Below are 26,155 nucleotides of genomic sequence, written 5' to 3'. Positions count from 1 at the left end.
CACAAATAAGATGAATAACTTTTATTTAGATCCCCTTATTCCAGCATGCATAAAAGTAAGATTAATGCTTTTTATATGTATAATATGATGTAGTATAATATATATGGCAGTATAAATGTCTGTGGTACTACCTAGTTAGAGATCCTGGGAAATCAACACCTAATTGTAATACCTAACAGTTATTCAATTTTTACTATATTCCAAATGCTTTATATAGAGGATTAATAAGAGCATTTATGAAACTGGTGTTATTCATGTTCTATGTATCAGACATTACTGTATACTGAATAAGTTGGTTAAGACATTTAATGTTAGGTTAGGCTAAGGACTTGATATGCATTTTTTTATTTAGTTTCACAGCAACCCCATTAGGCACAGACCATATATGTATGTCCCCTATTTTACAGATGAGCAAACTGAGGCTTAGAGGAGTTAAGGATTACAGAAGGTTAAACTCAGGTTTATATGGCTACAAATTTCATAGTTTTTAATCTGTTTGCTTTATTACCACCTTCTCTCTGGGACTCAGCGCTTATTTTGCAAAAAAGAATGATCTTTGGAGCTTTTAAGAAGCTCCCAAATTCTATGATTTTGCATCTTGCCTTTACTCGCCCTCACCCTGCACTCTGTCCTCAGGATGTCAGAGCAGAGTTTAAAGTCCTGGACCCAGAAGAAGATGCACTTGGGCATCAAATGCAGAGGAGACAAAAATGAGGTCAGATAGCATCTGAGGACAAACACTTTCCTTTGAGGTGAAAGAGCTCATCCTGACAAAAAATAGAATAAATGGGAGGGAGGAAAGAAGAAATCTAAGATGTATTTAGGAACCCATTCCTAATGGACAAGCCATGTCATTACCCTGCTGTCAGCCCAGCCTTCAAACAACCCTGAGGGCCCAGTGCTTGTCCAGTGGGGGCACGAATGTCCTTGTATGGTGGTGTTAGAAGACGGGCCTGGCTTGCAGAGATACTCATCAGTAACCGGGTCCTACTTACAAGGCATAAACATCCTGAATCCAAGTTGTGCTCACACTTTGTCATAAAATAAACACACTGTATGAGAAGCACTGGATCATTCTTTAGTGAAGAATGCACTGATTGTCTCAATGTTTGAATGTAAGACTGGGAACTGTGGTCTGTAGTCTGAGGAATAAATTCACATTTTTGCTGAATTCAGTTCAGTTCAGTCGCTCAGTCGTGTCCAACTCTTTGCAACCCCATGGACTGCAGCACACCAGGCTTCCCTGTCCATCACCAACTCCCAGAGCTTGCTCAAACTCATGTCCATCGAGTAGTGATGCCATCCAACCATGTCATCCTCTGTAAATCTGCTGAATTACAGTAACAATAACATATATTCTATGCTATTTATTGAGTATCCACTAAGTTTATCAACTGTATTATTTCTAGTCTTTAAATAAGCCTCCTTGGTGAGACTGCTACTGCATCTGATAGTTGAGGGCCCTAAGCTTAGAGATTTTACTGACCCTAGTTCTCATGTGAGTCGTGGAGCTGGATTCAAGCTCTGGTCAGGACTCATGCCAGAATTTTCTCCAGGATGTTCTGTTCCCTTTCCAAGGCCTCTCCCATCCCTTCAGTCCTTTGGAGTATTGGAGTTAGTGGGAGGAGTTACTCGTCCTGAAAGGCCAGACAGGGCCAGGGATGAGATCTTTGCATGAAGTGTATATTTTGATAGCTCTACCAGCTAAACAGGGCTTCCCCCGTGACTCAGCAGTAAAGAATTCATCTGCAACGAGGGAGATGTGGGTTCGATCCCTGGGTTGGGAAGATCCCCTGAAAGACGACATGGCAACCCACTCCAGTATTCCTGCCTGGAGAATTCCATGGACAGAGGAGCCTGGAGGGCTACAGTCCACAAGGATGCAAGGAGTTGGACATGACTGAAGCGACTGACTACGCACAGACTCGTCAATTAAAGAAAAAAGGCAAAACAAAACAAAAGCATCAGAGCTAAACCTGATAAAGGAATAATACTGAGCTGTTCCCAAGTTAATGCTTAATCATAATTATCACTAAACAATATTTTAATAGAATTGTCATTATTAATACTATTGGAAGTAATTGGTCCAATATGGCAGGAAGTAGTTAGCAGTTGAGATGCAAGTAAGGTATTTCTGAAACAGAAATATATTCTAGTGACAGGCCCAGTGCCTGGCTAGTTGAAATCCTTGTAAGTAAGGAATGATATCAAGGGTTTAGATTTATAAAAGAGCAAATCTGTGTAGATAAAGTGAAGCCAATTAATGTAGATAAATATCAGCCAATTAATGGCGGGGGGCAGGGGGCTAGGCATAGATGGTGCGCAGGGACTGGTGAAGCGTGTCTTGTTTTATAATGTATTATATTAGGGTTCCCTGGTGGCTCAGATGGTGAGAGAATCCATCTGCAATGCAGGAGACCCCAGTTCAATCCTTGGGTTGGGAAGATCCCCTGGAGAAGGGAGTGGCTACCCACTCCAGTATTCTTGTCTGGATAATCCCATGGACAGAGGAGCCTGGCAGGCTACAGTCCCATGGGTTCCCAAAGAGTCAGACATGACTGAGTGACTAAGCGTACACACACACAGTACATTTAAAACACAATAATTTGGTGCTTTATTAAATTATATGCACATATATGTCACATGTAGCATATCCAGACAATGAGGAATGAAGTCTTTCTGGCCTGTCCCTTCTAAATACCAAAATCTTGTCTGAAATAACCACTTAGGATCCATCTAGGCAAGATTTCTGGTTTTTTCCAACAATAGTTGAAAGCATTTTTTAATTAAGGGCTATAAAGTTTGAGAATTGGTCACCGTGGAAAGAAAACACATAAAGAGTCTATGTATAAATATACAAATTATTTGAACATCTATATACATCAGGGCTTTCCAGGTTGTGCTAGTGGTAAAGAATTCACTGCCAGTGCAGGAGACACAGGAGACATGAGATCAAACCCAGGGTTTGATCCCTGGGTCAGGAAGATCCACTGGAGGAGGAAATGGCAACCCACTCCAGTATTTCTGGCCTGGAAAATCCTATGGACAGAGGAGCCTGGCAGGCTACAGTCCATGAAGTTGCAAAGAGTTGGACATGACTGAGCACACACACATAAATACTCATACACAGTACTAAATAATGAAGTTATTAGCATCAGCATCCCCTCACACAGGAACAGAGGAAACCCTCTGTAGAGTGTAACAAGGAATCGTCTTGGTCTCAGATTGTTCTCCGGCCATGTGAGCCTGATTCTGTGAGACCCAACTGCACACAAATCTAGAACTTGCCTGTCTGAAGTTGCTCCCGTTCTGATTTCCAGAATACTCTCAGCATTCACATTTCTAAGGATGTTTGCTTCACCCCAAATGCAAGTTACGGCTTCTGTTTATCTGGGAGGGGACATTTCTGAATGTGCAGCCGTCCTGGGCAGCACCATTCTCAGTGTATACCTCTAGCCTGCCCACGTGGAAGAGACTGATTTTTCGGCAAGAGGGGAAAGGCTTCCACATTTGCCAAAATCATGAACTTTGTGCTAGTCTGCTCCCTGAATATGTAATAATATATCAATAGATAATTGAGAAATTTATCATTAAAACTTGGAAAATAATTCATTTGCAGCATTGATCTCTCTCCGCTTTAAATGATTCCAAAAATAAGCCTGATTCCTCACTATATTCTCATTCTTCTTTCTGAAGGGTCTCCAGTGCCAGTGGGTATAGATATCCAGGTTGAAAGTATTGACAGCATTTCAGAGGTTGACATGGTAAGTTTCTCCCTGAGATGCTTTTTTCTGAAAGGATAGATTTTCAGTAGTGTCAAAATCACTGACGTTTTAATAAATCATCTTAATTATGCATGTTATTTATTTCTCCTGCTCTGCTTAATAAAGCTGAAGTTGCTTTATTCTTTTCTAACTGTTGTCTCTGCCCCGGATTATAATTCTCATTCCTTTCTTTCTCGTCTCCTTTTCTTCCATTGGCTTTCCAGTGTCCCGAAGGACAGGATATACTTAGCCATGTGACTTGAACCTTGGTACTCCGTATCAGCAAAAAACTGATCTGCATTCTCCATGCCCAATCTGAAAAAAATGATCAAGTGATCCCCGGTGTTGGCTTCTTTTGTTCTCATTTGTCATTTTCCCACCCTCCCTTATTTCACCCTGAAGTCACTTTCAACCTCTTTCGCTTTGTCCTGCTCTCCCCCCAGCGGCGGTTCAGCCTGCTTCCCGTGATAGCGCCAAGCAGCCGTGATGCTGGTGTCTCACCGACATGTACCGGTGTCTGCCATTTGACTTCACAGGCTCAGCATTTGCCCGGCGCCCTTCAGATCAGACTGAGCATCTAAACACAAACAGATGCCTATTAAAGCAATCCATGCAGTAACCCACAGGATTCCCTGTGGAGCGGTGTTATGGTAATGAATGAACCATTGTATTTATTCACTCTTACCCTAATTCAAAATTACACGTGGCTTATGCTCCCAGATTAACCCAGAGCAATAATAACAATGCACCTCTATTCTGATCCTAAGAAAAACAAATGAGCTCATCATTACTTGATGACTTGTTTGTGGTTTGCTGAGATTTGTCCTTCACTCGCCTAATAAATGTTGAAGTTCTATTATACGTGTTATTTCAAGAAGAATTTGAGTGTTGTTGGCAAATAAATGATAGTAAGAAGTAAGCAGTTGGGAAAAGTGAAACAACACATTGTCATTGCCTACATCCTGTAACTTAGGTGAAGATAGGAGAATTTCTATTCAAACAAAATACTCATACCTGAGAGCCAAACAAGACTCAAATAATTGATTAAGCAAATTTTTTTCTGCTAAAATAATGTTAATCTAGCTTTCCCCCCTCATCCTTGCCTCCTTACAACTGGAATGCATATAAACAATTTAAAATCCTGAGTCATACTGGATCAGAATCTCTGAGAACTAGCTTCTGGGGGATGTGCCGTATTAACAAATGCACAAGTGATTTTTGGCACACTACAATTCCAGTGCCACCATTTCCTGGTATTTGTTCTGTGTCTCGAGCTGAAGATCACCAGCTCTTTCTCAGGACCTCTGTCAACATTGCAGTTGTTTAGTGGCGCAGTTGTGTCTGACTCTTTTGCAACCCCAGGGACTGTAGCCCACCAGGCTCCTCCGTCCATGGGATTCTCCAGGCACGAACACTGGAGTGGGGTACCATTCCCTTCTCCAGGGGATCTTATCAATCCAGGGATTGACCCACGTCTCCTGCATTGCAGGAGGATTTTTTATCACTGAGTCACCTGGGAAGCCCCTCTGACAACATGCTTTCCATTAAAATGCTTAAAAACTCCAATAAATGTTGTGTTCAGGTTCTTATAGGACTGTAGTTTATTCAACTTGGGGAGGACTGCTTTAACAAAAGCAATAGAAATATATGGGTATAAAATCAATCATAAAAGTGAATATTTATTTACAGTGAGAGAAAAAGCAAACTAAAATACCAGAAAAAAATCAAAATAAAATACCAGACCATAAAGTTTCAGGCCCCTCTCTTCTGAGATCATCTTAGGTGATTCACCAGAGTGCTCAGGTAGAAATGTGTCCCACTTATAACCTGTTTCCCCTCAGCAACTTGAATACTTGATGGTTTTCAGAAACGCAGCATTCACCAGAGTCCAGGTGGGGAGAGGCTCTGTGACGGAAGCTCAGTAGCTTCATTCTGAATCTACCTGAAGATATAATATAAGCCATTCAGGCACAGGTCGTTAACACCTACGGAAACCAGTGGAGACTGGTAGTACTGACTGGTCATCCTGAATCATATTTCTGCGGGCCTTGACTTGTCTCTTTTTCTCCCTGCCTAGGACTTTACAATGACTTTTTATCTCAGACATTACTGGAAAGATGAAAGGCTCGCCTTTCCCAGCAAGACCAACAAAAGTATGACTTTTGATCATAGATTAATCGAAAAGATTTGGGTGCCTGATATCTTCTTTGTCCATTCTAAGAGATCCTTCATCCATGACACGACTGTGGAGAACATCATGCTGCGTGTCCACCCCGATGGAAACGTCCTCTTCAGTGTCAGGTGAGGAGGGCTGTCTCCTGCCTAGGGCTCCCTTGCACCACCCCATCTACACCAGCACTCGGGGGACCCACTGCAGGCTGAACTCCCAGTATTGCCGTGTTTAGTGATGCTGGAGCTTCAGACACAAGCAGAAGATGTGACTTTTTCCCTGATTCTAACTCCCAGGTTTTGTTCCTTTAATGACTTTTAGTAATTAGCATTTTGTTTATTCTTTTAAAGATTTATTTATTTACCCGTTGGCTGCGGTGGGTCTTCGATACTGCATGCGGGCTTTCTCTAGTTGTGGAGAGCAGGACTACTTTTCAGCGTGGTATGCAGGCTTCTCATTGCGGCGGCTTCTCTTGCTGCAGAGCGCCGGCTGTGGGCACGTGGGGGTCAGAAGTTCCAGCGCGTGGGCTCAGTAGTTGTGGCACACAGGCTTAGTTGCTCCAAGACATGTGGACTCTTCCTGCACCAGGGATCGGCCAGTGTCCCTTGCATTGCAAGGCGGATGCTTAACCACTGGGGCACCACGGAAGCCCCTAACTTCGGGGTTTTAAAGAATGACTTCCTAATCTAACTGTACCCACTCTGAGCATATATTGAAGAATGATAGGAAATCAGGTTGGACAAAATGGAGCTGAATGATGGATATCCTTAAGAGTCTAACCCACAGTTTTTTATAAGTACCCATAACTGCTTTTCCTCCTCACCAATGCCACCCCACCCTGCACCCCACCAAGCAGCCTTGGAATCTTGGATTAACTAAATAATTTTGTTAAGTATGTCCTTCACTCTTCACATGAGGATATAGTCATCATGCACGTTACACCTAATTTCTTCATTTAAAAATTGTTGAAAATGAAAAACAAAATTTTAATGTAAAATATTTGATCTGTGCTAATGGACCTATCCAAATGATAAATAAGAGTTCTGTATTCTGTTGGATATCAAAAAAATAAATAAAATATTTGTTCAGACACTATGCTATAATCGGAGAAGGCAATGGCACCCCACTCCAGTACTCTTTCCTGGAAAATCCCATGGACAGAGGAGCCTGGTGGGCTGCAGTCCATGAGGTCGGGAAGAGGCAGACACAGGCAGACACGACTCAGCGACTTCACTTTCACTTTTCACTTTCATGCATTGGAGAAGGAAATGGCAACCCACTCCAGTGTTCTTGCCTGGAGAGTCCCAGGGACAGGGGAGCCTGGTGGGCTGCTGTCTATGGGGTCGCACAGAGTCAGACACGACTGAAGCGACTTAGCAGCAGCAGCAGTATGCTATAATATCCCTCTTTACTATAATATTTTTTTTTAGCCTAAGGAGTCCAGTGCTTACTGACTTACCATAGGTAACCTTAAAAATGTTTGGTAAATCCAAGAAATTCATTTTTTAAAATGTCTTAGAAATCCCAGAAAGATTCAGTAGTAAACTGAAAAAGAAGTTAGCTCTCCAGACAATATCCGTGTCCTAATCTCTGGAACCTAGGAAGGTTACTTTATTGGGGGGTGGGGGAAAACTACACAGACGTGATTAAATAAAAGGTCTTGAGACAAGGAAATCATTCTGGGTTATCTGGGTGGGACTAAATGCAATCATCAGTGTCCTTGTAAGAGAAAGGCAGAGGGAGGATTTGACGCATGTGGAAGAGCAGGAAGCAGTGTGATGGTGAAGACGGACTGGAGTGACGCAACCACCAGCCCAGGAATGCTGGCGACTTCCGGGAGCTGTGAGAAGCAAAGAATGAATCTCACCCTAGAAATTCAGGAGGAGGCAGGGTCCTTCTGACACCTTGGTTTCAGTCCAGTGATACTCATTTCAGACTTCAGGCCTCCAGAACTGTGAGCGAATAAATTTCTGTTGTTTCAAACCGCCAAGTTTATGGTAATTGTTTACAATGAAAATATGTTCTTTTTATTCATTAAAAACACCTTCCTCGCTCTAGTACAAAGATTCTGTTACCGGACATTTTATAAAAAGCTATCAGTGTTTTTTAAAAAATGAAATGAGAGGAAAGTACCACTTTTCATAAGAACTTTTACATCAGAGGTAACCTAGGACTCTAACAAGTACTGGAATCAAGCCTTAGTAGGAATCAGCAACTGAACAGCAGCATCTGGCCAAGAAATCAACTGTTTTAAATTAATTTTTTTGATGAGGGGATATCCACTGGAGAAGTGGCTCGGTGAATTGTCCTTACCCTGCACATTCCAAAGAAGGATTTGGCTCTTGCCTGGCTCCTGGGAAATAACCTACAAGCCCTTGTAATATCCTGCCTGATAAGTGTGTCTTTGTTTACCCAGAGACCTTGAGCCACGTGGTATCAACTTGACCTCTGGAGGGGCTACAGACCAAGCTCAGCCATGACTATGTGACCAACCCTCAGTTAATGCTTTGAACCCCTCGGCTCACGTAGCTTCCCTGATTGGCAATACTGCATGCATGTGGTCATATGTCATCGCTAGGAGAAGCAAGCACTGTCCACATAGCCCTGCCCACTAGAACAGGACAACTGGAAACTTGTTCCTGATTTTTCCTGGAACCCGCCCTGTGCATCTTAATTTCATTGCTGACTTTAACTGGTATCCTTTCATTGCAACAAATGATTAGCTGTTAGTATAACAGCTTTGATGAGTTCTATAAGTCCTTCTACGGAAACGTTGAACCTGAGGTTGGTCTGGAGATCTCTGAACACAGGACTCAGAATTGTTGTCTGCATAGCTACTCCAGCTGACAGCAGAGCCAGTCCAAGCCCAGAGCCAGGTCACCTGGTTTCAGGCTTGGTTCTGACACCATCTACCGACAGAGTCTCTCCTTGACCAAATTCTACTGTGTCCTCTGAACTGTCTTCTCACTTTGGCCCTGATTTTGAGCTTCCGTTTCTGTCTCTGCATAGTCAGTTTAGCCAGAGTCCCCCATCCTCAATATCTGATCACCCTCCATATCTGATAAGGTTCCTCATCCACCTCTCCAGCCCCTAGCTGACATCTGACCGCCCTGGCCTCCTTCAGCCAGAATTCTGTTAGGTCCATTTAGCCAGGTTCCCCCAACCCCTTATGCTGCCTCTTAGTAATTTTCCATCCACTGACTTGCACTCCCCTCCTCCTGGCCTCCTTTCTCCTTTGCTATAAATTCCCAGTTGTTGTGTTTGGAGTTGATCCCAATCTCTCCTCCCGATTAAAAAAAAAAATTATAGTAGCTCTCCTAAATAGAGTCTACCTTACCATTTTTTAAGCAAGTGTCATGAATAATTTTTTCCTTAACACTGTCTACCTAGTCTCCTTGGCTGTTAATTTATTTATGTGTACTCTGAAGGAAGGAGACTGAAAGACTTCAGAAGTCCTTTTCTAAAGTACCAGGAAGATGCCAAAATGAGTATGTTTTGTGTCGCAAGTTTATCCATTCCCCTCCCTGGCTTGGCATTTTCCTGCATGACTATTGACAGAAGAATTCAACGCACAGCAGATAAAATGATTTTCCCCCTCTGATTGACTGAGGGGTGCCATGGGTAGGAGCAGCTGTTGCCGTTGTTTTTTGCAGACCTGCTCAGGGGCCTTTTATGAACCTCTGATCTGCTTTTGTGGGTACCACAGTTCAGCAGCCTCTGCCTGAAGCCAGGAAAAGCTAGGAGGATATAAAATGTGAAGAACAGCCCTCATCAGTATGTAAGCCCTTTGACTTAATAGCACCTGAATTATGCATTGTGCACTTAGATCTATAACTGAAAATGCTGCAGGCTTTCCCCTCACTCCTGCAAAGATAATTTTCTCAGGTAAACTTGCTTTGTGAAGGAAACCTTTACTCATAGGTTTTTATTACCACCATTCCAGCTCTTTATTACTGGAAACTATTTAAGTGTGAATCTTCCAAAAAGCAGAAAATATTTAAGTCTATTTAAAGTCTTCTCGCTTTGAAGTGTGTTTTTCTGAAGACATCCAAGCCAGAAAATATAGAGGAAGCTGACCAGGAAATGGTGAGATCAGAAGCAATTCTTACAGCAGGAATTCACTCATTAACTCTGGGTCTTAAGCAATCACCCACCTTCCTGGGTTTGCTTCCTTATGGGTTACTTGGATAGAAGATGGTAACACCTGTTTGGCATTATTCTTCAAAGGTGCACAAAACAGGCAGAGTGTCAGATAGCTTTAAGCTACATTACTTATTTGACCATGTGGTGAAATGACCTGCAGTTTTCTTTTTCTTATTCTTCCTATAGGATAACTGTTTCAGCAATGTGCTTTATGGATTTCAGCAGGTTTCCTCTTGACACTCAAAATTGTTCCCTTGAACTGGAAAGCTGTAAGTGTAAACTCCCAAAGGAGTGAGTACCTGTGGTCTGAACACATCATCACATACTTGCAGTAAATAAACAGACTCTTAACATGTGAACATTTTGATATAAGTTAAATATGTTTATCAAAAATAGCTTATCAGTTGGTTGGTCTTTTTGGTAAGAATAATGATGGCAAATTGTCTCACAGATGAGAAGATAAAAGAGTCAAGAAAAAAAATGCTTTGGTAACTACATATTCTGCAGTTTCCACAATGATTTTAAAGGAACAGCTCCCTAAAAAGGTGTATTCTTGCTAATGTTATTAACATAGAGTGGCAAATTTAGAAAACTCTGCATTTATGCTCTCATATGAATCCCAACCTTCCATTAAACATACCTCTTTTCCCCAGAAAAACCCAGCTCTAGATATAGGTCACCCAGTCAAAGCCCTGTCAAAGGGTATTCAAGCCAGAGCCCTGTCAATTACTTAGATCCACACGCCCCGCCCCCAGCTATTTTTGACATGACTTATTAAAAACTGACTGCAATTTTTCATGATGCAGGTAAAGTGCTGGGAATCTCAGTGGATGTCTCCTACAGAGACAATTCTCCCCAAACCCATTGGAAACTCTCTATCACACTATTTGATCTTACAAGAAAATTTTCTACAAGCCCAGCTCACTTTGCAGTTTCATCCAAGAGGGTCACAAAACCAGTTTAAGGCCGAAAGCCTTGGCATCAGGCCTGTGAGTGAGAGGCGGTGCTGTGACATCACAATGCACACAGATAGGGGAGCAGCTGTTTGGAGAGTTTTTAAAGCATCATGTGGGCACGAGAAAACCCAACCACACTCTGTCAGTAATCAGGGCCTAATTTGGGGAGGTTTTTTTTTTATGATATGGGTATTATCAGTCTTTTGGCAAAGATATATTTCAGAACCATGACATTGGACCAGACCCTGGGGATACAGAACTTTATAAAACACCATCATGGACCTCGTGGAACTTACAGGAGCTCATTCTAATTGCAGGGATGTTATTTTCTTGTCTTAGATGCTTACAATGAGGAGGATCTAATGCTGTATTGGAAACATGGAAACAAGTCCCTAAACACCGATGAGCATATTTCCCTGTCTCAGTTTTTCATTGAGGAATTCAGTGCAACCAGTGGATTTGCTTTCTATAGCAGCACAGGTGCGGTATTCTGTGTAGACAAGTCATGAGCATTTATTGAGCATCTGCTGTCTGCAAAGCACATGAGGCTAGTCCTGAGTCCAAACAAGCCTCCCATTTGACCAATAACATCATCCTTCTTTTCCCAGCAGCCATTTCTATCTTTGCAATACAGGTCTTCTTCAGCTGACAATGGGGTACCTCCCAGTAAACCCATCATGAGTTGAAATACATTTAATTCACCTAACCTCCTGAACATCATAAAGTAGCGTCAGTTCAGTTCCGTTCAGTCGCTCAGTTGGGTCCAACTCTTTGTGACCCCATGAATCGCAGCATGCCAGGCCTCCCTGTCCATCACAAACTCCCGGAGTCTACCCAAACCCATGTCCATTGACTCAGTGATGCCATCCAGCCTTCTCATCCTCTGTCGTCCCCTTCTCCTCCTGCCCCCAATCCCTCCCAGCATCAGGGTCTTTTCCAATGAGTCAACTCTTCGCATGAGGTGGCCAAAGTACTGGAGTTTCAGCTTCAGCATCAGTCCTTCCAATGAACACCCAGGAGACTGATCTCCTTTAGGATAGACTGGCTGGATCTCCTTGCAGTCCAAGGGACTCTCAAGAGTCTTCTCCAACACCACACTTCAAAAGCATCAATTCTTCGGTGCTCAGCTTTCTTCACAGCCCAACTCTCACATCCATACATGACCACTGGAAAAACCATAGCCTTGACCAGACGGACCTTTGTTGGCAAAGTAATGTCTCTGCTTTTTAATATGCTTTCTAGGTTGGTCAAAGCTTTCCTTCCAAGGAGTAAGCATCTTTTAATTTCATGGCTGCAGTCACCATCTGCAGTGATTTTGGAGCCCCAAAAAATAAAGTCTGACACTGTTTCCACTGTCTCCCCATCTATTTCCCATGAGGTGATGGGACCAGATGCCATGACCTTAGTTTTCTGAATGTTAAGCTTTAAGCCAACTTTTTCACTCTCCTCTTTCACGTTCATCAAGAGGCTTTTTAGTTCCTCTTCACTTTCTGCCATAAAGGTGGTGTTATCTACATATCTGAGGTTACTGATATTTCTCCTGGCAATCTTGATTCCAGCTTGTGCTTCTTCCAGCCCAGCGTTTCTCATGATGTACTCTGCATATAAGTTAAATAAGCAGGGTGACAATATACAGCCTTGACGTACTCTTTTTCCTATTTGGAACCAGTCTGTTGTTCCATGTCCAGTTCTAACTGTTGCTTCCTGACCTGCATACAGGTTTCTCAAGAGGCAGGTCAGGTGATCTGGTATTCCCATCTCTTTCAGAATTTCCCACAGTTTATTGTGATCCACTAAAGTAGTGTAGCCAAACTTAAACAGGCTCAGAACACTTACATTAGCCTATGGTTGGGCAAATCATCTAATGCATATCCTATCTTAAAGTGTTGACTGTGTCCTGTAATGCAATTGGACACGGTACTGAAACTGAAGAAACAGAATGGTTGTCTGGGTACCGAATGATTGCTAGTATATTAGCTGTTTGCCCTCAAGATCTGACCTTGGGCTGACCAAGAGCTGGCTTGCTGCTGCTGCCCGGCATCATGGCAGAACATATGGCTAGCATGGGAAAAGATCACAATTCAAAACTGGAAGTACAGTTTCTACTGATTGTGCATCACTTTTGTACCATCATAAAGTCAAAATAAGTCAAAGCAGCCTAGGTCAGATACCATCTGTACACATTTCTGTCTTTATCATGTAAACACCTTTAACTCGATGTCTTACTTCCTCTAGGCCCCTGCAGTCTCCTCTTCATAGAGCAGAGTGTTCTTTTGAAAACGTAAAGAGCACAATTCTTTCCTGTTAAAACCCTGCGGTGTTTTTCCACCAAACTTAAGGCAGAATTTAAGCTTCTCATCATGGCCCACAGGCCCTCCATGATCTCTCTCTGCCTCAGGCTCTGACCTCACCAACCACCGCGACCTGGTCTCCCCACTTCTTGCTTGTCTTCAAACACACCCACCTCATTCCACCTGCAGGAGTTCTGCTTTCAGCTTTCTTTGCCTGGCATGTTCTCCCTGATTTTTTCATGACCAGATTCCTCATTTTGCTCAGAACTTTATTCAAATGTCATCTCCTCAAAGAGTGCTTTCCTAGCCATGCTATGCACAATAACCCGCCCTCCTCACCATTCCCCGTGTGTATTTGTCTTCACAGCACTAACCACCTCCTGAAACACATCTCTGTCTGACTGCTTTCTTGTCTGAATGCCTGACTAGAGAGAGTGCAGGGATCTATCTGTCTGCATTGTTCTCTGTCTGTCACCCAGCACCTCAAGCATGCCTGGGGCGTGATAGATGCTCAATAAATAGCAACTGAATGACTTGATCAGTTTCTTGCACTTTATATGCCTATGAGAAGTAAGTACAGATATTGGGGAATTTTTCAATTTTATTTCAATACTTCTATATTTTTTTGTTGTTACACAGACATCCTTTATAACGAGAAAGATTAAAGTGGGCCCCTGTATGTGTGTGCGCTCAGTCAGTAAGTCATATCTGACTCTTTTGTGACCCCATGGACTGTAGCCCGCCAGGCTCCTCTGTCCATAGGACTTTTCTGGCAAAATACTGGAGAGAGTTACCATTTTCTTCTCCAGGGGATCTTCCCAACTCAGGATCAAACCCAAGTCTCCTGCATTGTAGGCAGATTCTTCACCCCCAGCACCACCTGGGAGCCCAAAATGGGCCTCTAACATTATTTTTTTTTAAAAGAGAAGAAAAAAGCATTTTGAAAGTTGTATTCAAATATCAAGTCATTAATGATATCTGAGTTCATTCAAGCATTTCTTAGGTTTCAAAAAGATCAGCATTTAGAAGTTTATTTTAGTTCACAAGTAGGCAATAGTTCTTCCTCACATTATCCATGAATTACCAAACAAGGTCACCTGAGAGCCAAATTCAAGTGTTTTTCTCAACTTAAACATATTAGTTTCATAAAAAATATTTTATATTTTGTCTTCATTCCTATCATCAAAACAACCACCATAACTGCCACTCTTAAATCACCTATACAGAAAAAGACTACCATTCTGGCTCAGTTACAAGAGTCAGAAGTATAGTTACAATTATGAAACTTTAGCTTCCGTTTGAGAGTTGAGCCACCAGGTCCTCACTTATTCCCCTTGGCATTGCCTTCACCAATGCTTGTCAGTATTAACAAGTTGATGCGGACCTCTGTCCCCTCATGCCTCTCAGTGTCCCTCAGAATCATGCCCTGTTAATTTAGAAGGAAAAAGAAATGACTGCTGCCCTTGGGGGATGCAGTGAAGAGTTCATCTTTATTGCAGCGTAATGTAGGGGCTAGAAGTACATGCTCTAGAGAGAGACTGCATGAGTTCCAATCCTGGCTCTACCACTGATCAGAAATGTAATCTTAGACAAGTTGCTTGATCTCCCTCAGCCTCAGTTTCCTCATCCTTAAGTTGGCTTCATAATACTTTCTACCTTGCAGACTTGTGAGGATACATAACTTAACACTTAATAATTTAACTTAATACATAACACTTAACAATAACTTAGGATTCTGTCTTAAAAAATACTAGCTAGTAGCTATCATTTTCACCATTTTTATCAATGTCATCATCTTTAGCCTTTCAACACAGAATGAAGCCTTCGCATCAACAGGCCATTGAAGGTGGCAGTCTTTGGATATAAAAATCTTCTTGAACATTGTCTTGGACTAACTGCCCAGTTACTGCCTGCCTCTTCCATGTTTCTGCTGCCAGTTCTCCAGCCCTTCTCTCTCTTTCATAAACTTCCTTTTTTTTCTACCATGTGGCAACCAGCTGGAGGGGGGTGGACACTTCCACCCAAAATTTGGTTCAGATGTCAAAACTGGTGATGGCACACAGCTGCTGACAGGGTATAAAGAGATTTATTGCTCACATAATGAGGTTGTCTAGAGAGAGCAGGGAAGGCTTCAAAGCACATCTGAAAATGTCTTGAGAGAACAGGAAGGGGCCTCTGACTTGGGGTTCTTTGGTGCTTAGAAAGTGGGACTCAAGTGAGGGCTCCTTGCATGGGGCCATGTTTTCATGGTTTGATCTTCCCATCAGTACAGAGAGAACATCTGGCTCTCTTCCTAGCCTGCCCAGGTGTGGAGCAGAAGTGAAGCTAGAGAGCTATCAGTAGTCAAATATAAAAATAGAGTCCTACCCTTTTCCACTCCCGAAATGAGAGCTCCACCCCTTCCCAGAGCAGCACTACCTTTCCTGGTGGGTCAAGGGAGCTCTTCCCAGCTACAACTTCAGCAACAGAACTATCCCTCATCTCCCCTTCCCAGAAAAACTGCAGGGCAGAGCAACATGTCTCCTGCTTGGTTGCCAAAAAAAAAATTATTCAGAAAATTATGGGTTAAAAAAAGACCTCGTTACCTAAATACTTTTCAGAACATAAAAGCACATGCGTAAGTGTGTCTTTATGAAGTACTTTCCAGCTTTTCGTTATCCCTTATAATCTCACAATAATTATATGAAGCTATAACATCAGAGGTGCTATTATTCCACTCTATAGCCATAATCAAAGTTCTCAGTTGCAAACTATAATAAAGTGGGCTGTAACATGGGTAATACAAGACAATGAGTAGCTTAAAAAAGAGGCATATTTTGACTTTAGAGTACACTACATCATGTATCTTTTATTACCCTTGGTAATGAAATTGTTTAGTGTTCCTGAAGCATATCATCTGATAGTGAGAGAAACTAAAACAAGTAGGAAAAATACGGGTAACCAGCAACTAATTAAGAATAGAATACTAGGCATACAGTCTGCAAAGTCAGTGCAGATTGACTAGGTGTATGTTTTAGGCTAAGTGCCTAAATGTTTGCCCGATCTGTCTAGTAAGTTTGCCATCTTGGGTTAAGAAATTACTACTGAGGGAGTAGAAGAGTTCTCCAACTTTGCAACTTCTATAATTTAATTTTATTATTTTTAACCTATAGTCTCTATGACCTGAATAATTTGGATCACAGTAAACTGCATTTGTAATGGAAAAATTAATCTTACCACTTATTTATAAAAAGTATATTTTCATTTTTTTCATTATTCATTGCTTACTTTAGAAAAGATTTAATAAGATTGGCATCGGTTGTAAAATAAAGCAAGATGATATGAAAGAGAAATGTGAGAAAGAAAAATGTAAAATAAGCATAAGTTATCATATAGAATCTAACATGTAGCTATCAGGAAATGGCATCAGAGAAGTCCTATAGAGGGTCCAAAAGCATGCTCTTAACTTCTGAACAAGGAACCAAGGCTGGTTCCTTGCAGCCAATGTGAAATGGGAAACTAAACAACTACGCGTATTGACATGACCACAACTGGTGCTTTGATCAGTACAAACTAATACTGACATGAATTTATATAATTCCAACAAGAGGCAAAGAAACACCATTTGGCTACTTTTCAGCAGATTAGTATAGATAAATTAATGGTACCCTTGAAACTTTGAAATAATAAAAACAGTTTATGGATACTCCCTTCCCCCAGCCCCTCTTTGAATCCCTAGTTATCTGGATCCTAACTTGGAATCCAATGACAGAGGAGCTGCTGTGAATCTTTTCCTCCAGATGAAAAGTTTCATTTCATTTGTTATAGCTCATAAATGGTTTATTGGCTCTTGCATCAGTCATTAGTCATATATTGAAGACTTTTTCACCTGCAGAAACACTGCAAACACAATACATTTTGGAGAAAGGTCTTTAAAGGCCATCCCACAAAATATAATAACCATTCATCCCCGAACAGCAGATATGAAATTTAAAGGAGAATCTTTGAGTCAGATAATTAAACCTACTGCAGTTCAGTTAGTTCAACCAACATTGGAGGCCCAGGTCTTATCCCAGTACTGGGTAAACAAGGGTGGGTTAAGTTCCATGTTACCTAAGAGCTTGGAGTCTAAAGAAGCAGGTTGTTATCACTAAGTATGGCATTTCCACACAAAAAAAGCCTGTTCTGACGAAAACTTTGGCTTTTCCTCGTAGGTTGGTATAATAGGCTTTTCATCAACTTTGTGCTAAGGAGGCATATTTTCTTCTTTGTCCTGCAAACCTATTTCCCAGCCATGTTGATGGTAATGCTTTCCTGGGTTTCATTTTGGATCGACCGAAGAGCTGTCCCCGCAAGAGTTTCCTTGGGTGAGTCTTTCTGTACCTTTGTGAAATGTTAATGTGGGATAAACATTAACATTTAACATTAGCATTAACATTAACATTAGCATCCGCGAGGAGGGTGGGTGAGTTGGTGATACGTGGAGAGGCAAAGAGGGTGATGGGTTAGTAGGGATGGTTATGATGTGCACTCAGGATTTGACTTGACAACTATAGGGCAAATTGTAGCTGGACTCTTTCCTCGGAAACCAAGACATTCAGTATAAAGACTGCACCAACTTGACCCAAGGTGGAGGATAGGAAAGACAGAGAGTGAAGTGATGAAGCATAAACAGCCCCACTTCACAAATATCTCTGTTCTGCCTTTCAAGAAAACCGCCCCATCTCTTGCCCAAGTTCACTTCACTTTGCCTGACAAACCCTTACGTTGCAGAAGTTTTCAGTTCAAATGAATTCACACTCTACTATTGGTACCTTAATAAATTACCTCTTGGAGAGCCGAATGCTTGAATTTGGAAACATAAGCCTTAGTTTAAAGAAATTAGGGCATAGCCTGTTAATAAACACTAAAATCAGAATCAATAGCAGCAGGATTTTAGGTGTCGTGGCACTTCAGAGGTTTCAAATGGGGAAACATTGCCACCTCATTAACAGGTGTGATTGTCACTCTATCTAGAGACATCACAAGCCACTGTCACACACACAGATTTATGGAAACCACTTCAGACCCACTTAGTGGTTTTGATTGAGTCCTTACAGAGTGGAGGTCCCAAGCTAAGTACTGAGACAACATCTTACTTAATGAGAACCCAGGAGTCAATCCCACCTGCCTTCTTGGCTGGTTTGGGGGAGAACTCTCTCATTTGGGCTGATTTTGTTCTTTCACCCATAACGCTCTATTTAGGGAGAAGATTGTTATTAGTGGTTCACAGTCATCGTAATTATCACACAATTCATTCCAGAAGGAGTGATTTCTAAGTTAATGCTGACAAATTACATGCATACCTCTAAAGATATTTGAAAGACATAAATTGTCATTAACATTAATGACTTGTTCACCTCTTTCCCCTACTAAAAGTTTTAGTTCACAAGCATTTGAGTCTTGAATGTCTTTAAGGGGAAAAATACCATCTGAATGAGTAACTAAATTATTGTGGCTGTTCCTTCATATCAGACAAGCCTGGTCCTGACAGCAGCGGGGCAGTATAGACCCAAAGAGGAGACTAAAGGCCCATTTCCAGCCCTTGAGACAGAAGGAGAAAGGCATTCAGTCTCTAAAGGTTTATGGACAAGAGTTTCAATGGGATCCTGAAGCTGACTGCTTAGCTCTTATATCATGAAAATGACAGCAATAAAAGCTGGCAGGTTGGACTGAATGTGCAACACTGAAATTCTGTGCTTCTTGTGTCTCCAGAGTTAGGAAATTGCTAGGCAGATTTATATAAAATAATATACAAACCAGAAGTGTCCCTCCTTCATTTTAATAGAACAAACATTTCTAGAACATTACTCTGTTTTCAGGCTTTTGTTTCCTCCCACCCTCAGGTTCTTTGATAGATACTTCGCCCTCTGTTTTTTTTTTTTTTATTTAATTGTTTATTGAAGTATAGTTGATTTACAGTGTTGTGTTAGTTTTGGGGATACAGCAAAGTGATTTAGATTCCTTTCCATGATAGGATATTACAGGATATTAAATACAGTTCCCTGCACTATGCAGGAGGTCCTTGTTGTTATCTCTTTTATATATAGTGGTGTGTATCTGTTACTCCCAAACTCCTAACTTACAGGTGCACCTCGCGGGGTGCAGAGATCCAGCCCAAGCTCCTTGGCACGTCGTTTGGCGTGACATCCTCCAGAGGAAGGGATACCTCTTACTACTTTTTACAAAGATGGAGTTTGGGCTTGCAGAAGCCTTGTTATTGCTTAGCTCACCTCCTTTTTGTCTTGCCCAAGTTCAACCCTACCACCAGAGCGATACTTCTAAGACACAAATGTGATCATCATACTCTCAATCTCAAACGTGATTGGAGTTTAAATACACTCAACTCAGAATTCAAGGTGTCCCTTGAGGCTTGTCAGATAAAATACAGGACACTGGGTTAAATTTGTGTTTTATTTAGGCACCAAATAATGTTTTAGTATAGGAACATCTGAAATATTGCATGGAACACACTGATACTGAAACATTATTCATTGTTTATCTGAAATTCAAAGATAACTGAGTATTCTGTGTTTTCATTTGCCAAATTTTCAGCCACATCCCTGCCCCAAAATACTTGCCCTAATAGTGAAAGTAGCTTAGTTGTGTCTGACTCTTGGCAACCCCATGGACTGTAGCCCACCAGGCTCTTCTGTCCATAGAATTCGCCAGGCAAGAATACTGGAGTGAGTTGCCATTTGCTTCTCCAGGGGATATTCCCAACCTAGGGATCAAACCTGGGTCTCTGGCACTGAAGGCAGATTCTTTACTGCCTGAGCCCCAGACTTACCCTAATAAGCTTCAGTCAATTTGAATATGCAGTGTTCTCAAACAGGCCCTCATGCCTATCTTGCTTATCTCACTTCTGGACATTTGTTCTGACTCCCACTCTACCTGGAATGCCCTCCCTACCTGTCTTTCTCTGGCAAATTTAGCCATTTCTAAACAAGCCAAAAGCCTTTACTGCTGGTTTCAGGCAGTTATGACCTCTCTCATCTTTGAACCACAGAGCACTGTGTATCTATCCTAAGGAACCTGCTTCATCTATTTCACGTTCAGCTGTGGGGTGGCTTGGCAGCTCATCTTGTCTTCTCTATTAGAATATGAGTTCTTCAAGGATGGTGACTAGCACAGTGCCCTGCATGTATTTTGTGCTTAATATATAGTTGTCAGACTGCCACTGTTTCGCCCACCATGTGTTTAATAGCTGTTATTAACTGAAAACAATGATGATTCATTTCTCATTAAGACTCTTCTGCATTTGGGTTAATTTGCTGACTGAGGATGAATCATTTGCTGGTTAAAACCCTTCCACGTCTGTCACGTTTCAGATAAAGAACAACAGAGGCAGAACAGCACAGAGTATCAGTTGTGATTAGGCAAGTCTATTACTAGAGATAAAAGCAATCATAATTCAGAGTACGTATTGGGTTAAAATTCTAGTCTATGATTCCAGTCAATTTTACGTGGAGAAAGAGTGAAGAACTCTTACAGAATTGTTCAAGGATGTTTTTACTGTCATGAAGGGTTCTCTTCTCCCTTCTCTCATCTTCTTCCTTCCTCGCTTGCCTCCATCATTCCTGTTGGGACCCTCTGCATTCCTGTTGGGTATCCCCTTCACATACAATGTATGAAGTAATGGGGTCATTTATCAGGAAATAGATATTTCCTGGCAGAGGAAGGCAACTAAAACTTTCAGACATGTATTCATTCATAAAGAAAAATGCATAATGGAGGATATGCCACATACCTGGAAAATAATACTTAGAAGCTATTCATTTTACCATTATGGAAGTAACTAGAACATCTATGCAGTGGATTCCGGCACCACATCTGTGAGATAATGGTTGGTACTTTCTGTCCAAAGAGCAGTATTGGGGTATCCAGCCTACCTTCCTCTCCCTTACGTCACTTAATATTTTCTTTCTGCCTTGGCCCACAGGCAAAATGTTTTTACTCATTTCAAGATGAATGTAGACATCTTTCCTTTCAAACGAGCTCCCTACAACACAGCTACTGAGGGGGTGAACTGACCTAGTGGTTCTAAGTGTCATCTGTAGGCTTTCATGCCCTCACAAATGCCCGAAGCATTCAACCAAAGCTTCCTTCCTTTCTCTAGTTCCCCCTCTGACTCCTAATCCAATGGCCTTTGCATTGCATCCCATTTAATCCACTCAGAAGCTGAGATCATGCTGAAGTTCTTTCAGAGCTTTCTCTCTCACTGTCCGCCCACCCCCCAGAGGCACTTGAAGTCTGATCTGAGCTGTCTGTCAGTTACCACCTCTTTAGTCTTCTGCCAGTTCAGGAAATGCCATCCTTTCCTGGCATGGTGCCCCACACCCCTGACATGTGTGGCAAGACATAGCCAATGAGAAACAAAAATAGATAAACAATCCTTCCCTCACTGAAGGGCTCCTACGATCTCATATGTGATCTTAAGAATTAATAGAGGGGAGAAACTGCACAGCTCAGGGAAGTTGAGTCCCAGGGGCCAGGCTAACTATTGTCTCAATGCTTTACTCCCTATGCATAGCAATTTCAGTAGGTGGGAAGATAATTCTCTAATTCCAATACAGGCCCTTTCTTTGACTAAATACTCACTTCATATAATTCAAAACTCCTTTATTGCAGTGTTAACTTTAATGGGCTTAGAAGGAATACAATTTGTCAAGATTAATGTATTTCTAAGGGGCGGCTCAAGACATAATAAGTGTGTTTAATGTAGCTGTAATACTCCTCAATCTAAATTCTATTGCTTTAGGAATTTATACATCAGTTTTCTCATCCTTTACTCCCTTCTCCCCACTCCCCGCCTTCCCCATTTGCTTCTTTTAAACAGAAAAATCTAGAATGCTGGTTTAAAAATAAATAAACTTACCATTATTTAGTTGGACTAAGCACCCTTTTAAAGAAAATGACTGCTAGTTTATTGCTATCTGCAAATATAAATGATCCAATCCCCTTTTATTGACTCAACAGTCATCAATTCGAAATACATGACAAGAGCATGTATTTGTGTGTTTTTCTAAACCCTTATTGCATGTGCTAAGCCTCATGTTACTGTCACTGAAAAAAAAATCAAGTTCTATCTTCCATATCTTCAAAACCCAGTAAGAGGAAACATTTTAAAAATTTTGCACAAATAAAGTAAGCGACTAAACAGGAATGTTCATTTAGGATTTTCATAGTTTTACCAGTGAAATCCTGACAGAATAAGACTTCTGGCCTCTTGAAAAGCACAAAATACCTTCATGCTTCCTGACATAATTCTACACTCAGTGTTATAGCATCTTGTCTCAGAGATACTCCATATATAGAGACTGGTCTATAATCTTAAAAACAAAAGGAAGTTTCCTTTACAGGTTCAGAGTGAGAGGCCACAGGTTTGCATGAAAAAAAGCATGGGTTTCTATATTCAGAGAGAAGGTTTCAATTCTGCTCCTGACAAAATTCAGGCTAATCAGCTACTCTGCACTCTTATTTCTTTTCTGCCGTGTGTGGCTAATATTTACCTAGGTGTGTGGTGGGTAAACATTCAATAAAAGCAAACAAGTTGTACTTATTAACCTCAGCTTCAGCTATACGTACACCCGTACCTTAATAAAAATTTCATAGCTCCATGTTTATGTAGCAAGGAATGCTAACGGTATCCACCAACATGCACTGTTGACATGACCACTGCTGGGGAGACCTGAGACTCAGTGGGTCGGCGGCCTGCATGTAATGGTACCTGCTGGGGAAGCATTTAGGTTTCTTATTCTGGAGTTCCAATCCATGTGAAGGTGAGATTTCCGGTCCTCCCAGGGTGACTGTCAGATTGCCAAATTGCTTTGGTCTCCACCATCCACAGGAAAAAAACTTAATTTGAAATTGAATAGCTCTGTAGCACTGTCATTGTCTTTGATATGGGCCTCCCTCAGATGAAAACCTCACAGAAGGATAGAATTTGGTGAAAAGGTAGGAATGTGTGGGTGAGGGCTGTCCACCTGCAGGGTCTGAACCTTTTAGGAGTAAATCACCGTGTTCTTCCTGCTGTTTGGGACTCTGTCTGCTATTAAAATGTCCTCACAACTTACAAAAATCATTAAGGACTCCATTTGCACCTCCCTGGTGGGAAGTTAAGAAAGAAAACCACGCCAGCCAGCATACATTTTGCATACTTACAATACTAGGCTTTCTCTCCAGGCGGCACTCTTGCACCGTCCCTCTGAGAAATTAGTGTAGACACAGAAGATCTCCCCTAAAGTTGTCATTTTTATTAAGGAAATCTCAGTCGCTCCTTTCTCCCTTGTCCCCCAGAATCTTGATCTCATTGCCTCTGATGCCCATTGCAGGGATGAAAGAAGGGAAAGGAAGAGAAGAAAAGGAAATGAAAGGGAAAGTAGTGAGAAGAGAATAGTAGGGAAGAAGTGGGAACAATAGGAGACAGGGGAACGGGAGGGGCGGGGCAAAAAGTAACCGGTGTTTAGCAGCTGCTTAGTAAAGACTTATCGGAACCAAGCCTCCAGCACCACGCTTTCAAACTGAGTCTCAGCTGAGCTGTAGCTTCAGTAACAAGGGACCAGGCGATAGCAATGACCATGGGCTGTGAGTATTCTGTGTGAAAGAAAACCACAGGGACAGCAATCTTTAACGCCGCGGAAGAGCACTCCCTGGCCAACGAAAGATTTAAGATTGACATGAAGATACTTTTTTAACAGTAAAAGTTGTGACATGATGGGGAATAGGGGTGGAAATGGTTTTAGAATTAATTTCTTTTTCAGAAGAATTTTTTTTCTATGGCTGATTCATGTTGATGTTTGGCAGAAACCAACACAATTCTGTAAAGCAATTATCCTTCAATTTAAAACAATTTATTGGCGTATGGTTGCTTTCCAGTGTTCCATTAGTTTCTGCTATATAGCACAGTGAGTCAGTTATACTGACTCTTCTTTGGAATATCCCCTCTTCTTTGGATCTCCTTCGCATTTAGGTCCCCACAGAGCAGTTTCTCGTTAGTTATCTATCTTATTCATAGTATCAACAGTGTATATGTGTCTATCTCAACCTCCCAACTCATATTCCCCTCTTTCCCCCCTTGATATTCATGTTTGTTCTCTATGTCTGTGTCTCTATTTCTGCTTGCAACAATACAATAGAATATTACTCAGCCACATAAAGGAACAAAACTGGCTCATTTGCAGAGACATGGATGCACCTAGAGATGGTCATACAGAGTGAAGGAAGTCAGAAAGAGAAAAACAAATATCGTATATTAATGCATTTGTGCAGGATCTGAAAAAATTGGTATAGACAATCTCAGAAGAATTTTTAAAAATGGAATACTTTTTTACTTTTCTGGGATGGTTAAAAGAGTCCCAGCTAAGGTTGGGAGCCATGAATCCTTAGGGACACGTCTGACTCTGGAAACTTTAGCTGGAGGGAAGGGGAACATTATGGACAGAGGGGCTGAGGGTAAGAAAAAGACACAGGAAGAGAAACCCAAGGAGAGGTTCTGGCTTAGGCTCAAGCTGTACTTGGTTGACCTGCTGAGATTCCACGGCCCTCACACACCTGTGATCAGCAGATAGCGACCTGGAAATTGCCCCCCTGGTGTCCTCTGGCCCTGGACCCTGAAGCTGAATGGGGCTGTCACTGAGCTCATCACTGTTCTTGCATGGCAGGAATCACCACGGTGCTGACCATGTCCACGATCCTCTCTGGGGTGAGTGCCTCCATGCCCCAGGTGTCCTACGTCAAGGCTGTGGACGTGTACCTGTGGGTCAGCTCCCTCTTTGTCTTCCTGTCGGTCATTGAGTACGCAGCCGTGAACTACCTCACCACCGTGGAAGAGCGGAGACGATTCAAGAAGACCGGGAAGGTACTGCCTTGCTTTCACTGCCGGATCCTTTTCGGAATGTGAAGAAGGCTATCCTCATCCACTCCCTCTCCTGGCAGTATTGCAACCCTTGTATGAAGTTCATGTAACTTGGCAGAATGCAAGTTTGTGACGAATGATCTTGAACTTTACTCTTTCTGCTCTGTGCTGGCTGGTTTCCTTGGCATCCCAAAGGAAGGTTTTGCCGGGAGGTTTTCTGTATGAGGAATTTCTCACATTGTGCTCCCCTGCATGACTCTAACCCTCGAAAAGAAGGGGTTGGTGTACAAATCATATCCTTTCATGGAGATGATGATGATGATGGTGTATATGTGTGTGTAAGTCACTCAAACCTGTCCAACTCTCTGTGGCCCCATGAACTGCCAGGCTCCTCTATCCATGGAATTCTCCTGGCAGGAATACTGGAATGGGTAGCCTTTCCTTTCTCCAGGAGATCTTCCTGACCCAGGGATTAAACCAGGTCTCTGCACTGCAGGCAGATTCTTTACCATCTGAGCCACTAGGGAAGCCCAGTGATGATGATCTCTAACGTTTAATGAGTGTTTCTTATCTGTTGGCTTTGTGCTAACCACCCAACATATTTTATTACTTCATTCTCACTGTAACCCAAAGAGGTCAGTACTTTATCGCCTTCATTTCACAGAGGTGAAGTAGGAGCAGTTGGGGAGTAACTTGACCAAGGTCATGCAGCTTCAGAGGACTCAGGATATGCTTCTGGAGCTCTCCGACTCCAAAGGCTGTGCTCTCAACCAGTAAATGATAGATCTCCACCAAGAGCTAGGATTTATCTTTCTTTTCTTGTCACTCAGGTGAGTGGTAGAGCATAAAGGAAGGTTCTCCTCTTCACCATATACAGGGAACAAGGTGCCTTCTGGGTCCTAAGTGTTGGCACATACTTCTTGTGACATTGCTTTATCAATCTGGATTGATTGATC

The 26,155-nt window shown here is 42.0% G+C and overlaps 1 protein-coding gene across 1 annotated transcript in view; it reads left to right on the top strand.

Moving 5' to 3' along the window:
- GABRR3 (gamma-aminobutyric acid type A receptor subunit rho3) overlaps window positions 1-26,155 on the top strand; it is a 46,647-nt gene that overhangs the window by 12,795 nt on the left and 7,697 nt on the right. The window contains exons 3-8 of the mRNA XM_043893050.1: window positions 3,697-3,764; window positions 5,842-6,065; window positions 10,264-10,346; window positions 11,373-11,513; window positions 17,518-17,670; window positions 25,006-25,202. Of these exons, the coding sequence (XP_043748985.1) occupies window positions 3,697-3,764; window positions 5,842-6,065; window positions 10,264-10,346; window positions 11,373-11,513; window positions 17,518-17,670; window positions 25,006-25,202 (866 nt within the window). The remainder of the gene's footprint in view (window positions 1-3,696; window positions 3,765-5,841; window positions 6,066-10,263; window positions 10,347-11,372; window positions 11,514-17,517; window positions 17,671-25,005; window positions 25,203-26,155) is intronic.

The sequence above is a fragment of the Cervus elaphus genome, chromosome 31 (genome assembly GCF_910594005.1).
Source record: "Cervus elaphus chromosome 31, mCerEla1.1, whole genome shotgun sequence".
Taxonomy (NCBI): Eukaryota; Metazoa; Chordata; class Mammalia; order Artiodactyla; family Cervidae; genus Cervus; species Cervus elaphus.
The sequence above is the reverse complement of the archived record's forward strand: the minus strand, read 5'-3'. Positions and strand labels throughout refer to the sequence as shown.